The sequence below is a fragment of the Dreissena polymorpha genome, chromosome 1 (assembly GCF_020536995.1).
Source record: "Dreissena polymorpha isolate Duluth1 chromosome 1, UMN_Dpol_1.0, whole genome shotgun sequence".
NCBI classification, from domain to species: Eukaryota; Metazoa; Mollusca; class Bivalvia; order Myida; family Dreissenidae; genus Dreissena; species Dreissena polymorpha.
Window position 1 is genome coordinate 99,797,621 of NC_068355.1, and position 15,897 is coordinate 99,813,517.

At 32.7% G+C, this 15,897-nt stretch overlaps 1 protein-coding gene across 1 annotated transcript; it reads left to right on the forward strand.

Annotated features, from left to right (window-relative positions):
- The first annotated feature begins 3,128 nt into the window (after nt 1–3,128).
- On the forward strand, nt 3,129–14,855 carry LOC127866703 (alpha-1,6-mannosyl-glycoprotein 2-beta-N-acetylglucosaminyltransferase-like). The gene is made up of 7 exons (XM_052407448.1): nt 3,129–3,311; nt 10,611–10,710; nt 11,136–11,266; nt 11,994–12,078; nt 12,481–12,570; nt 12,987–13,108; nt 14,439–14,855. Exons 1-7 carry the CDS (start codon nt 3,217–3,219, stop codon nt 14,596–14,598), a joined length of 783 nt encoding a protein of 260 aa, XP_052263408.1. The 5' UTR covers nt 3,129–3,216; the 3' UTR covers nt 14,599–14,855.
- The last annotated feature ends 1,042 nt before the right edge of the window (nt 14,856–15,897 follow it).

Sequence of the window (15,897 nt, forward strand, 5' to 3'; positions counted from 1 at the left end):
ATAAGACACTTGCCATATAGGTTTAACTATCTGTATAATTTGTTGCCCAAATGAAATAAAACAAGTCATTTATACGACGAGTTTCATGCCACTCAAAAAGGCTATATTTATGTAAAGATACGTTCAATTGCGCGTAAAAGAATATAATTCCAACTTGACTTGATTGAAAGAGAAAAAATCAAAGTATCCATTTCAATTTGAATGTAAGGAAATGAGTATAAACGTTTACTTATACATAATTGAAGTAGTTTGATACAAAATGGTATGCATAATGTTTTAATTTACCAATTTCCTTTTCATCATGCAATGTTTGGCAGTCCATTTTCCGCAGACTTAAAAATATAAAGCAGAACGAACTATGCCTTAAATTGGATAACAAATGTGAAGTTCTAATTATGTTGATTGGATTTGCATTTATAGTCAATTTATGTAAAAAAAAACTGCTTGTTGTCTTGTTAAAAAATATGTAAATGTCTTAATATTTAAATATTTAAATAAATATAAGGAATTAACATCGCAAAGACGGGTTAGTTTAAACCTATTTATTTTAGCTCGATTGCATCGAAAGCCTCAGGCTTATAGACACGCACACGAGTCCGTTTCCTGGGCCTAGAACCAGTACTTGGTGTCTTTGGAGGAGATCTAGAGAACGCTTCCCGAGCGAGGATCGAACCTTTGACCTCCCGATCGCTAGGTGGACACCATATCCATTACGCCAATGCGACCTTAAAACGGGTTGTTATGTTATATAACTCGCCCTTTAATGCTAAGCGTTGTCTTGTTAATCTGAAATTGTGGCATACAAGATCTTGAAATTTAATGTTTGACTCTAGCATGTATCAACTCAACTGATTAAAACACGCTTATATTGAGTTTTTGACATTAAGGTGACATTGAATATAACATTATATAAAACTGAGTTCTGCACGATATGAAATAAAGTACAAATATTTTATACAATATGTAATGTTTTATATAGAGATGTTACTACTAATAGATGGTGACAACTCTGTTAAAAGTTGTTCGTTCAATACTCCACAATAACTGAATTGTAGCACTGAACCTTTAATTTACTGATCAATTGTTGCATTATGTAGAGTTATTGGTAGACAATATGTGAAGAAAAATCATAAACTAAAATGTGTAGGTTTATGTTAAACATGCTGTGGATTTAATTGAAAATAACTTCGCGAGTTCAAATGACTCAGGTCTAAAGGTTCGACATCAACGTCTGCGTTCATGGCAATATGTCTTATATATGGGCCTTTTTAAGACATTGTTTGACTGAATGTCACGCGCAAGCCTAATGCCCCTTTGTTGATGTCTTAACACATATCAAAGATCCACACGTAATATTGAGTCTACAAATAAATTGTGAATACCTTTGACGAAGTAACAAGCTTACTGGTCGAGAGGACTGTAGTACATATACAGTTCTTTTATCGAAGTTTGATGTTACAATTAAATGTTAAACAATAAGATAAATCTGTTTTGTCTTCGTCACATCTTTATTTCAGAAAAATCTGAAATGACAGGCGTTTGTTCGAGAAAATGTCATTTTATTTCATTTGTGACTTCTGTAGCAATTTAGAGCGATATAAGAAATACAGTTTGTTTTATCGACCCTTTTGACGTTAAGAATTACAATATATTGAAATATACATGTTTTACATCTAGACATATACACATTAAAAGAAGAATATATACATTTTATTGCAATATTACTTATGTGGTATTGTAGCAGCCCTTTATTTGCTTAATACTTACTGAACATACATTACTAATAAAGCATATTGGTGTCTTTTCTCTCGAAAGGATTTAAGTACAATTAAACATATCATTCAGTGTCAAGAGTTATAGCTACTTTTATAACTGCAAACTGTTCATTGTATACTTTGTTATCTTTAAATAACAATGTTTCATAATATATTATGTTTTATTGTTTAGTTTTTCTACACAATGCAGGTTAACTGCAGGTTTAATGTGTTTTAACGGTATAATTACACTGAAAGTGTGTTTGTAAGTTTCTTAAAGACAGACCGAGCATGAAGATTCGTTTTGGTCCAATCAAATAAAGCTTAAGGCTAGTGTTACTGATATTTACAAATGAACGGTTTCTGCATAAAATATCACGTTTTGTTAAACTCTAATGCTGAAACTTTGTTGAAATTATGTTATAGAGAAACTATATGTAAACCTTGATTAGGATACCATACGAAACCAGTTGTATCAATATCAAGGTCGCTGTTTCTAAAAAAATAATTAACAGTCTTCCATCCGTAGCTTAGGTTTGTAGACAAATATTGTTCAGAAATTGTTAATTTGGTACTTTACAAGCACACACGTTTACTGGTGTGAACTGCAATATTGCGGACTGCATTGTGGTTGACTGCACTGTTGAGGACTGCACTGTTGTGGACTACTCTGATGCAGACCGCTCTGTTCTAGACACTTTAGAGGGCTGCACTGTAAAGGACTGCTTTGTTGAAGACTTCACTGTTGAAGACTGTACTTTTTCTAGACTATACCTATATGTATTGCACTCTTATGTACTACCGTGTTGCAGACTGCAATATAGTGTACTCACCTGTTCTGGACTCCACTGTTGTATTGTTAAATACTTCTGTGGACCGATGTGGATTGTGGAATGCACACATGCTGTGCAATTGCCTCTTGCTGACTACAATGTTGTTGAATGTACTTCTGTACATTGTGCTATTCCAGATTGCACTATTTCAGATTTATGTTACGGACTAATCTGTTTCCGACCGTCCCTCTCCAGATTTCACTTTTTCAGACTTGAATGTTGAGGACGAAACTGTTGTGGACTGCACGGCTATCGACATGATTGCCGTGTAATGTACTTTTGTGGACTGCGCGGTTATCGACATGATTGCTGAGTACTGGATTGTTGTGAATTGCACTGCAATTGTGTTGACTGCACCTTTGAGACCTGTACTGTTGATGAGTGCACTGTTTTGGCTTTCACTGGTGAAGACTGCACTGTACACTGGACTTATAATGAATTTGTGTTATTTACTGCTAAGAATCCTTAGTTTGCATTATTGCGGAATATACTTGACTGAACTGTTGCGGACTGCACAGTTGAGGAAGAACTATTGAGGACTTCAGGTTTTAGAACTGCACTGTAGTAGACGAAACTGATGTAGACTTCACTGCTGTAGAAGGCAACGTTGTTTTTTTTTCCTTCAGGTGATGCAGATATTCTTCCCACTTTCCATACAATTGCACCCAAAGTCCTTCCCGGGAGATGACCCAAATGACTGTCCGAGGGACATGAGAAAAGAAGAGTAATGGTTTTTTACTGTGTTTTTCATTTTCTCTGCTGGTTTTACACACTTTCGCAAGTGGCTCTAATCTTCGTATTGACTGATAAAATTTTCAAATATTAAATTACATGGTTAACATATGCAATTTAATTTGCAGGCACATGTTTGTGATGTTCGAATGTGATCAATACAAACTCGGGCAAGTTTGTTTAAATTATTATGTTTAATGAGATTTTAGCATTTGCTATCGACTTCTTTCAGCCGTGCGTCATGCGTTCTGCTTATTTAAAAATGATTTGTTGACACTCTCATGTAATATTTAACATAGCAACTTGGTCAGAACTCAGAACATTTGTTCTCCACTCCTCTGAATTCAAAACGGGGTAACGTTCGGTAAAAAAACAAGGTCATTTTATCAAATTAAGAACAAACCGTTTTTTTTGTTATAAAAGGAAAACACTAGTCAAATCTTGTTGGAATTTGCTCAGAACATTTGCTCCAATAATTTCTAGGCCGAGTTTGAAATTGGGTTATTTGGATAAAAACTAGGCCACAAAATTAAATTAAAAAGGCATGCGAGTTTGAAAATTGTTGCGGTGAGTTGAATAACATGTCAAACACGGGTAGGCACAGTCTTCCTTAAATGGCTTTCGTGGTGAAACTTTGTTAAAACTCTAGGATTGGCATTTCTCTTCCAATCTTAATTAAACTTGATCACAACATTTTTTATTATAATACTTTGAACATTTCCGACACGTTTTAGAACATGGTTGCCATGGGGTGGGGCGGTTATAATTAAACTCATCACAAAAGGGCCATTCTCTCCCCTTTGAAGGAGAGACAATCAGCTACTGGATAACTAGGTGATTCCAGTAAAGTATTCACCAGTAAATTTGAATGTTTCAGAAAGGAAATATACCTGGTTCTCTGTTTAAAATATTTTTAATTATGGAATGTCTTACAAAATAATGCACATATACATTAATTATTTATGTAAATACATAATGCTTGATAAATATTTCAGAAATAAGTTATAATCAAAGTTTAAATATACAAATGTATATGGATGTAACTATTTTCTGGAAGTATATTTATTCTGTGTAAATGATAAATAGACTGCGTTTTATGCTCGCTCATGCGGCGTCAAAACTAGGTTACTATGAAATTTGAAATACCTTTAGAAAACTTCGGAAGTCTTCTTGAACAAAACATCATGAAATTTGCAAATAATATTTGTTACTTTAATGATAGTTGTAATGATTTGGAAAACTTTTGCATTTCTTTCAAAATTGGGCATCAAGAGAATATGACTTTTATTGTGTGGCTTTATTGAAAGATTGTAAACAAGTGAGAAATCGAGCTTTCACTTTACATCATGTAATTTCTTTACGACAATGTTTCTCATTACAATAAAGTGTTCTGTATTGTTTGAAAATATTGAGATCGAATACTTGGATTACATGACAAATCTAGTTTTTAGGGGTAAGCTGCCAAACACGTTCGAGTTCTGATATACACGTTTGTGGTCAAAGCTTACCATCACGCTTACCATCTCCTAATTGCATGACAGATGATAAAACTACAGGGACTGGAGAACGTATCAAGTTGTCTTATATGTGTTTGCAACTAAAAATGTGCAAAATTTAGGAAATAAAACAATATATTATACTCGTGTAATGTAAGGCCTGTCACTGCATATTGAAGTTAACTGTTGTCGTTTCACCATTATCAGAATAGAACATTTACGGTTCTATTTTCACTTCATATACAACCAAACACACGAAATAATTGCAGTTTTTTTCCCATTATTATTACAGGGTGTAAATATATACCTTAATGAAACAATAATAAATTATCTGTGTGGCGAATCATTGACAGTTATACATTATCAGTCTGGCGAATCAATGACAGTAATACATTTTCAGTCTGGGGAATCAATGACAGTAATGCATTATCTATCTGGCAAATCAATGACAGTAATACATATTCAGTCTGGCAAATCAATGTTAGTAAAAGATTATCAGTCTGGCGAATCAATGACAGTAATACATTATCGGTCTTGCGAATCAATTGCAGTAATACATTATCAGTCTGGCAAATCAATGACAGTAATACGTTATCAGTCTGGCAAATCAATAACACTAATACACATTCAGTCTGGCGAATCAATGAGATTAATAAATTATTAGTCGAACGAACCAATGACAGTTATACATTATCTGTGTAGCGAATCAATGACAGTAAACATTATCAGTACTGCAAATATTGACAGTAATGCATTATCAGTCTGGCAAATCAATGACAGTAATACATTATCAGTCTTGCGAATCAATTACAGTAATGCATTATCAGTCTGGCGAATCGAATCAAAGGCAGTAATAAATTATCATTCTTGCGAATCAATGACAGTAATACATTATCCGTCTGGCGAATCAAGGACAGTAATACATTATCCGTCTGGCGAATCATTGACAGTAATACATTATCAGTCTGGCGAATCAATGACAGTAATAAATTATCTGTCAGGCGAATCAATAATAGGAATACATTATCTGTCTGGCGAATCAATGACAGTAAACCATTATTAGTCTAGCAAATTATTTAAAGGGGCATTTTTACAGAGTTTGGCATGTATTGAAGTTTGTCATTAAATGCTTTATATTGATACATTTTAACATTGGACCTAAAATCTTATTTAAAAAAAAAACAAGAATACAATTTAAAAAAAGTTACCCTCAACTGGGCTCAAACAACTGACCTATGGAGTCCTGTTGTAAAATGTCTTCCACTTAGACCACTCGGCCATCCGTGCTTATGCTATGAGGGGATGCATTTTAAACTTCATATACGCAATCCTCGTAGTTTCACTAAATATAACGACAACAACAGAACTTTCCAAATTATTCAATCGTTTCGCGTTGCAACGCTTTATAATTTGCAGGTTTTCAACTCGTGAAAAGATGCATACAATGGATATTTTAGAGATGTTCAGAATTACTATTTTCTCGCACATATCATAACTAAAACGAAAATTTGCGAATCTGAAACAACTTTTTTAAATTTTCTCAATTTACCAAAACAACGCGAAAAGGCCCCTTTAAAATTGTAACTTGCAATATTGAATAGGCTGTTGCGTTGTCACGAACATGTTTAGCAATATTAAAGTGTCATTGTATTATTGATTTTTATAATTATATTACTTATAATGTCCCATTTTTAAGTGAATTAGAATATTGAGAATATTATATATATAATTGAATGCTGTATCAACAGTTGAAGCATTTTACTTATATAATGTTTGGAATCCCTTCGTTTGTGCAAGTTCAATATTAATCAATTAGACAGAAGTCTACAGGCTGTGTATAGTGAATATGTTGGCAAGCCAGGCTTTAAAGCGTGTCTTTATAACATTCAAGATTTTTATTTTCAATATTTCCAGAAGGCTAATTGAGTATAAGTTGCATTCAGGAATAAAATGGTTTTCGTCTTCTAGACGGTTACAGGCAATATAATTATGTCCATAGCTCAACAGGTTTAGGATTGAGTTTAGACCATCTGCCACTTTCTATTCTTAATCTATGAGAAGGTAATCGTAACATAAACAAGCTAAATCTGTACTTTTAATATTAAATAATACTAATTATGGTTGAATTAGAAAGTTGGCTATAGTTCTATAAATAAGAGCTCTACTCGAGTTTACAAATCGACCGTTCCAACTTTTAATAAAATTTAGTTAACATTCGTGCTCCTAGAAATATAGTATCTTGATCGACAAACTGCAAAAAACAGGCATCGTAAACACCAAGTATGCTCGGCAAATCACGGAATGGGGAGCACACACTTTTTAAGGATATCTTTCGCAATCATTCAACAATGTTAGTTTTTTTACTGAATCAATAACTATCAGTGTGCAAATATTTTGACCCAATATTTTATAATATTTATATCTGTTTGTTTTACAGTTAAGACGCCCAGTTTTGCCTTTTATAAAATCATTTTGAGCGCTTTTTAACATCCAACATCTATTGTACTTTGTGCACCAGAGAAAGAGCCAATATGCGTTAATACAACACAAAGGTAATTCAACTTCGTTACTATCTCAATTTCAATATCATGGTAGTTGAATGAATATTGTTTGACAAACGACCCCCTTTTCTGAATATCATGACTTGAGTTTTATCGGTGTTAACAACTTATTTCCAGGGTACACTATTAATAAAATTCACTTAGATTATGTTGCAGTTCCTGAATATTATTTGCAAAAATAACGTTATCATCTGCATACAACACAAGAACTATTTTCAAATCATTTATATCTATACAATTTAATAGATTTTTCAGAAAAGACTGATTCTAAATCATTTTAAAACATATAAAACATGAAGGGAGATTAACATTTACTTGCCTGACAAATATTCGAAATCCAAACTTAATTTATTCCAAATTTTAATCTAGATTTAACAGATGAGTATATTCATTTTACTATATCTCAAAGTTTGCCTTTTAGACATAGTTTAATGAGTTTACACTGGATGGTTGTCTAGAACCATCCAATCCAAGGCTTTACTAAAGTCAACAACTACACAAAAGCATTGACTAAATAAGTGTGTAAGAAGATCATGCAGTGCAAACATATTATCGAGAGTGCTCATATTTTGTCTAAATGTAATCCAATTAAAATCACAATCTTATGAAATATTTGTAATATTTAAATTTTCACTTTAACTTATTTAATAATTTTAATTAATCATAATTAATAAAGTTTTAATTAATTTCAATTAACAAAACTTTAAAATAACTATTGCATATTGTTTTAAATAACTAGTGCATATTGTTTAAAATAACTATTGCATATTGTTTAGAATAACTATTGTACATTGTTAGAAATACTTAAGGAATTGCGCAGTTCATATCACGCATTAAGCCCAGTTTTCACAAAACTACACCGGAATACTTTTTTGTGCCAGGTGAGCTACAAACTCTATCATATAGATGTACTATAAGAAAACAGCTTACTAAGCTAACAAAGAATAGCACATTCCAATCTAAATTGTTTACCAAATCAAGAACGCAAACGTAAGCAGTAGAAACTTATAGAAAGTTCCATGACCAAGGGTTAACAACTTTGACCCGAACAAATATAAAAAAGTAGGTGAATCAGCGTACCACGTGAGACCACATAGGATCACGTGAGAAACGTATTAGGAAAAGTCTGATCAGGTTTCAGAAAGTTGCATCTGAAAGGATATTTAAGAAAACACTGTGGGGGACTCACCACAGTGTTTTTCCGGATATTACAGGTGAGCTGTTGCTACTTATTTATTTTCAAACCTAAATTATTGTTTGCTGCAAATAAATATATTCATACTTAAATTATTGTTTACTACTTTAATTTGTTTCAGCTACATTCAATGTAGAGTATTTAGGAAAGTTGTTTGACTGCACAATATCCAAATAAATATATATTGTGTATTAATGATAATTGCTATTTTATAAGTATCATATTAGTAAAACAAATAGTACTGTCTTCTCATAAATAAATAATTTCTTTATTTTATGATTTAACAAAATAATGTTAATGCCTGAAAACTGTTAGTGAAATTGAACAATATTCTGTGTGATTTATTAATATATAAAAAGAATCAATATCGTTGCATATGTACGTATATATTATAAATGATATTTATGCATGCGAATATTTATCTTGTTTTAATAAATTAACACAGTGTTTTTCCGGATATTACAGAGAATAAAATGGGCTGTTTACACTGTCGACTTCTTTGATTATTCACATCTATTATGGATCACAGAATATTAGCGCTTAACGCTAATTTGCATAAATTGAAGAATGGTAACATTTAACGCTAATTGAAAATGAAACACTACAAATACAACATTCACTAAGACCATAATGGACAGAATGATTAATTATCAAGAACTAAATAATGTATCGTACGTAAATAAAGATCCCGTTACCAATTACATTAAATGGAAATAATGAAAACTTCAAGGAACATTGAAATAACAAGTAAAAGCACGTACGAAATAAACCCCGCCCGTGTTTCCACGTATAAATAGTAATGTTCCATCCGATGTGAGAGTCTTGTATTTAAAATGCGAGTGAACAGATTTCCTAACTTACTAATTAAAAACATGCTTCTATAATTATTTTTCATCATTCTTGAGTAAAAGTTCAACGAAGCCCAATAAGACCAATAAGTTGGAAAATAACCACTTTTAATTTAAAAAAAGTATATGTAAACATGGAAAAAGCACGTCTCTACCATGAATAAAAAATTCAATAATATTCATATCAGGGCCTCCACTTCTATTGGACTTAAGTTCTTGTCTAGCTTTACGAATTAATTCTATGGAAATCTGATCATTTAATTCATCAAACATAACACTAAATTCGTTTCTCTCATACCTTTCCAAGAAGAAGATAACATCCGTATTAAGCGCAAAACAAAACAGCCTGTTTCTTTTTGACACTTTTAAAACTACTCCGGGATATATTGGACTGGTGAATTCGCGCAGGTTGTTTGAGCATATTCCAGTACATTGTAGCATTTTTTGATTGATGTATACAATGTCGGTAAAGAAACATAACACACGTACCTGCAATTTAATTTGTTCACATACGTCTACTGTGTGAGTCCGTATTTTTCTTACAAATACATTATTACTAGATAACAAAGTATTTAATTAATGTAAATAAAGCACAGTTTAAGGCACATCGCAGACGTTAAATTATTTATAATAGTCCATATTAAATGGTTAAAGAGTTAACTCCATACCAACCAGTTTAAAATATTTGCTCAGTCGACAGGTAGTCGTGGTGTTATATAATATATATTTTAATGAGAATTTTTAGTCAATTAAAAACTATTTGACTGAATGGATGTAATAATTGACCAGGCCTGTCTGGGCAAACAAAGATGTCCCTACCAACTAGTGGTGCTTGTTCTAGAATGTTGGGGGATGACATGTTGATACACGCATCCGCAATGGAAAAAGCCTGTGTGTGCTTTGCAATGAAGTTCAATTGATCAAGAGGTGTGCTATTACCACTAGCCCCAGGGTATGGTTTCCTAGAACAAAAACTCCTCCATGTGCACATAGTGGACTTCACTGACCATTTGCTACGGGTGAGTTAACCTTGACGAAAGTGTCATCAGGACGGAGGTGCAAGCTTCACAGCGGACTTACCAACCATTGTCAAAAGCAACACAGCCAAACGTATTCAACCAATGTATTGTAGTGTACATTGTATCAATGGTCAATTAGACAATAAATAAAAAGTGCGATTTTCACTTACAGAGCAATGAAGAAGAAGTGCAATAATGCTGCATTTCCGGACAAATATGGTCATTATCGCGAGGCGAAATACTGTCAGATAAAGCACCATTGGTTATGGAAGGTAATTCATGAATTATTATTTATAATTGTCTCCCATGAATGGTTTTATTTCAGATGTAATATGAGTAAAGTTGTGATTAAAACCATAGTAATTTATATGAAGGCGTTAAGGACATATTACAGTTTAATGTGTATCCATCGATAATGGAATAAGTAAGAAAGAAGTTGTTTTCTTATGCATGGCGAACTATAATATTATGACTTAAATGGGTTCAATATCAACCTAAATGATCTACAACATGTATTTGACTATGTATATTTCCAGCTACACCGTGTGTTTGACTATGTATATTTCTTCGTGCACATATGTCTTACTTGAATAAACCCATCTGCATCCTGTATTTGATTATGTATTTATCCAGCTGCACCATGTGTTTTTAGCTGCTATATGTGTTACATGGATATGTTTGAATTGCATATTTCCAGCTGCAGCATGTGTATAACAAAGTCCATGTGATGCGTGGCTACAAGGGAAAGATACTATTACTGGAGGAAGACTACTACGTCGCACCCGATATCATTCATATCATACAGATGGTGCAGAGTTTGAGGCAGAAGTATCCATTTTGATTGATTTTAAAGCATGTATATGCCGTTTATTGTATTATAAACCTAATTGGTTATAACCTCTTTGAAGTAACTGTTCTGTCCAGGAAACTTTCCTGTAAACAATGAAATTAAATGTTAAGCTTAAAACTTTGTTTGGCTTAATGACATTAATATTTGTTTAGGAACAATATTGAATACGTTTCGTAGAAATAACCATTCCTGGATTTCTTTTGACACATCTAAATATGTAACCATGAATAGGGGTTTATCTTAGAATCACCCATTCGCAAGTTTTATCTATTTGCATTGAGTCATCCATATAACCAACAATATTTTAGCTCAAAGTGACACGTAATCTCTTTCATTATTTTATATGTAATTGTGCGTGCCAAGTATAATAATAACTCAGTGTGTGCCTTATTAGTAATTGCCCTACCTGTTTTTGCGAGGGCTAGTTGTTCTGTATCTATTTTGATTCTGAAGCATTTGGCAACAAATTGATACAAATCAAGAGAGTTCCTATGGTTGATTGATGTCCGAATTTCAACCAGTTCCATCCTCACACACGGGTTACCTTTGTTCCAGCAATCATTATTTATTCATCCAATCGTATGATGCTACCAAATTAAGTTTCTTAATTATCATAATCCAATCCTGCTTTAAAAAATGTGTTCATGTTGTTAAAAGTAGTATTTATGTGGGTGTTTTATAGGTAACATTAATGTATTTTTTCAGGGACTGGAAGGATTGTAAGGAATGTAAAATAATAGCGCTAGGAAGGTATGATGAGCATCACAATTTTCGGGTCAATGCTGACAAGGTATGGAAGTTAAATATTGAAAGCACTACATCGTTGTACTCTTAATCAATATGTTTCATAATCTCTTTGGGAATAATCGATTTAGTGTCTGGTAAAACCGGGATTTATGCATGTGCGTAAAGTATTTTACTTCCAGATTTGCTATTGAAGTTTGGTAAAGGAAGAGGCTTATCTCGGACTGTACTTACCACTTTTACTAAATGCACTTTTAGAAGTGATTAAGTCGAAAAGAATAATCCCGATTAAGCAGATAGTATTGACAAGTCGTTCTGGTTAACTACTGTTTTAAATAACATAAACATCCGAAATAGTCTGCAAAATGTTCTTGTTGACCAACAATGTAAAATGGCAATTTAAAAGTTCCCCAAAGGTCGGTAACACAGTAAAACATCATATTCCCAGGTTGAAGTAGCCAACTGGGAATCATCGCGACTCAACAGGGGCATTGCCTTCAACCGCGACCTCTGGGAAGAAATCAAAATGTGTGCAAAGGTAAACGGGTTATTGTCGAAATGAAGAAATTATAATTGTTGGTGTTTCTCAAAAGCAAATTATTATATATTATGTCGTTGTTGTCAAATTTATGCATTTCACATGGTCTATGTGTATTAATTTAGTTACTTAAATTGTTATTGTTGACATACTTTAAGATTTGTATTTTATATCTATATGTTTCAATGTCCCTTATATTTTGTTTTACAATTATTAGCGCATTTTCACACCGAAAACATTTAAATGTACAAGCCATAATTTTTAGTACAGTTTTAGTTTATTGTTTTTCCAGCCATCAGTTTTATATTTTGGATAACGTTTTTACATAATTTCTGTACAATATTTCTTAAAATTATGATGGTATTGTATAAGGTCTCAGTCAGCAGATTTCTATCTACATTTTGACGCTATTTTAGGAGTTCTGTATTTTTGACGACTACAACTGGGACTGGACACTGCAGCATCTGAGCAGTAAGTGCATCCCACAGATGAAGGTGCTGCAGATGGAGGCCACAAGGGTGTTCCACATGGGAGATTGGTATGGTCTCGTCAGAATGTTATATTACAGTTCCAGTTATATTGCAGTCCCCTGTAATGAGATATTGGAAACGGAATTGTCATCAGAGTTCGTGTACTTGCCATTTATTATTTTTCAGAATGGTGTAAGTTCATATGATATCTTTGGAATAGGTAAAGCAATACGATTGTGCGTATGCATTTTTGCTTTATGTAGTAAATCTACATTAAAACATGTTCGAATTGATATAAATATGGCAAAATTAATAATAAAATCCTGCGATATTGGAAAAAGAAAAACCCATTCCGAATAATTTGACCGATATACATTTGCTTTACTTTAAGAGAACCGCACAATTCCATGTACTTAGTATATGGATGAAATACTTCATGATATTGATGTTCCAGTGGGCTATATCACACACGTTAATCGTGTGATATTTTAGTCATCTTAGCCCACATGGCTTTTCAATCATACACTAGGAATCCATGTACTCGTACATAATCAATACATTTGTAATACAATCATACAAAATCAGTCTATGTGAAATATAATCTTGCGAAATCAACCCTTGTGTTTCATAAAATTATCCACAATAAATCAATGTGATATACAATCATACAAAATCAAACAACATAACATGAAATCAAATACAATACATCCACGTGACATATACAATCATCAGCCGTCAATCCCTGTGATATATAATAGTACAAAAATCAATCAATTCGACATATAATATACATATTCGACAATGCACCACAACATGAACTATTAAATTCGTTGTATGTCTTTTACGATAACCAACCGCTTTTTAAATACCGAATAATTAATTATATAAATGACAACAAATGTATAACATCATGAAGTTATGATACTATACTGTAAAACCAATTATAGTGTACATTATCGATTTATTTTAGTTTTATGAATTGCTTTAAAAGCAACGGCACAATCTGCTTCAATTGTCGTTCGTCGGATGCACCCAATCTTAAATCGATTTATAATCACTCTAAAACTATTTTAGAAGACAACATGACTTAACAACGTTAAATCCCTATGAAAGGTCCATAACTTCTTAGCTCAAAGTTAATTGACATAACGTTCCAGGTGAAATAGCAGTCGCAAAGCAAAATGTATTGTTATATATAGTAACGTATTAAGATTACACTAGCATTTTTCCATGCTCTAATTAAACAGCATTTAACATTCTCATGCCATTTCTGAGTTCATGGGAAAAAAGCCATAATAACATGCATACTTTTTAACTACAAACAAGCACACTATTTCTCTGAAATAAAACGTGATACCATTGAAATGAAACTATAATGGTGCATGATTTTACTTGCAGTGGTATTCATCAGAAAGGGAAGAAATGTCAACCAGAGAAGAAAAAAAAGATAATAGAACAGCTTGTAGGCAATAACACGGATCATCTATTCCCAAACACATTGTCCATAAGCAGTTACGCGAGTCTGCCACTTCAAGACCCGAAACCCAATGGCGGGTAGGGCGACCCCAGAGACCAACACTTGTGTCTTAGCTTCGCGAAAAACACCACAGATAAAGAAGACACATAGTTGTGTGGACATTTATACATTAAAATGATATACATTAATGCAGACTGCTACATTTTATTATTATTTATTAATTAATTGTTTTTGATTGAGGACACGATTTGATTTTGTCTAGATTATATCCTTTAAAAATAAATCCTTGACTAGAATGAAATGGGGATTTTTCTTTGACTAAGTTTAATAAATCTATTCTGAAGAATAAAAAAGTATACACACATCAAGCATACAAACTATAGATCATTCATTGAAAAATGTATTAGGTTCTTATATTGGTATTTAATACTTTTTCAATGATTTTTTTTCAATTATGGATTTTCTTTAATCATCGTTGATTAAACGATTAAAGCAATCTTTTTACAGATTTTGGCTTGTATTGTAGTTTGTCATTGAATACTTAATATTGATAAATGTACACATTGGATCTAAAAAGCTCCAGTTAAAAAAACAGAAGAACACAATTAAAGAAAGAAAAAAGTAACCCTAAACTTTGCTCGAACCACTTACCCCTGGAGTAAAAGTCTATCGCATAGACCACTCGGTCATCCGTGCTCCTACAATGAATGATGTATTTGATTCTTTATATAAGCAATCCTTGACGTGTCACAAAATCTAACGACAACAACAAAACTCTTCAAATTATTCATTCGTTTAGCGTTGCATCGCTTTATAATTTTCAGGTTTTTAAATCGACCCAAAATGCATACATTGAATATTTTAGAGCATGGCAAATGTTCAGTATTACTGTTTCCTTACAAATATCATAACTACAACGAACATTTGCAAATCTGAAACAATTTTTCCAATTTTGTCAATTTGCAAAAAAGTGAAAATGCCTCTTTAAGCAATTGTATAATAGTTAAAATATTATAAAATAGTTATTTTTGAATCAATTCAAAACATATTTTTCTGAAAACAGTGCGGTTGATAATTGTTCAGAATGCCCGAGTATTACGTCGTCATTTTTTTCATGAATATAATAAGGACTTGAGGACCGGAGACTGGATATCACTTGATGCGTATAGTATACAAAAGGCTGCGCCTTATTTTGAATTCCTCTTATATTAGTAATTGCAATTAATCTAAATGGTTGACGCGGCCGGTCAGCTTAGTTTGTATTACTCTGGACTTATCATCCGAAGACCGCGGTTTGGGTCTCTACCAGGCCACACAACTTGTTTTGGGGGAATTGTCATTTAATCTTTTCCACGGCCTTTCATCATATCTAAATCGAGT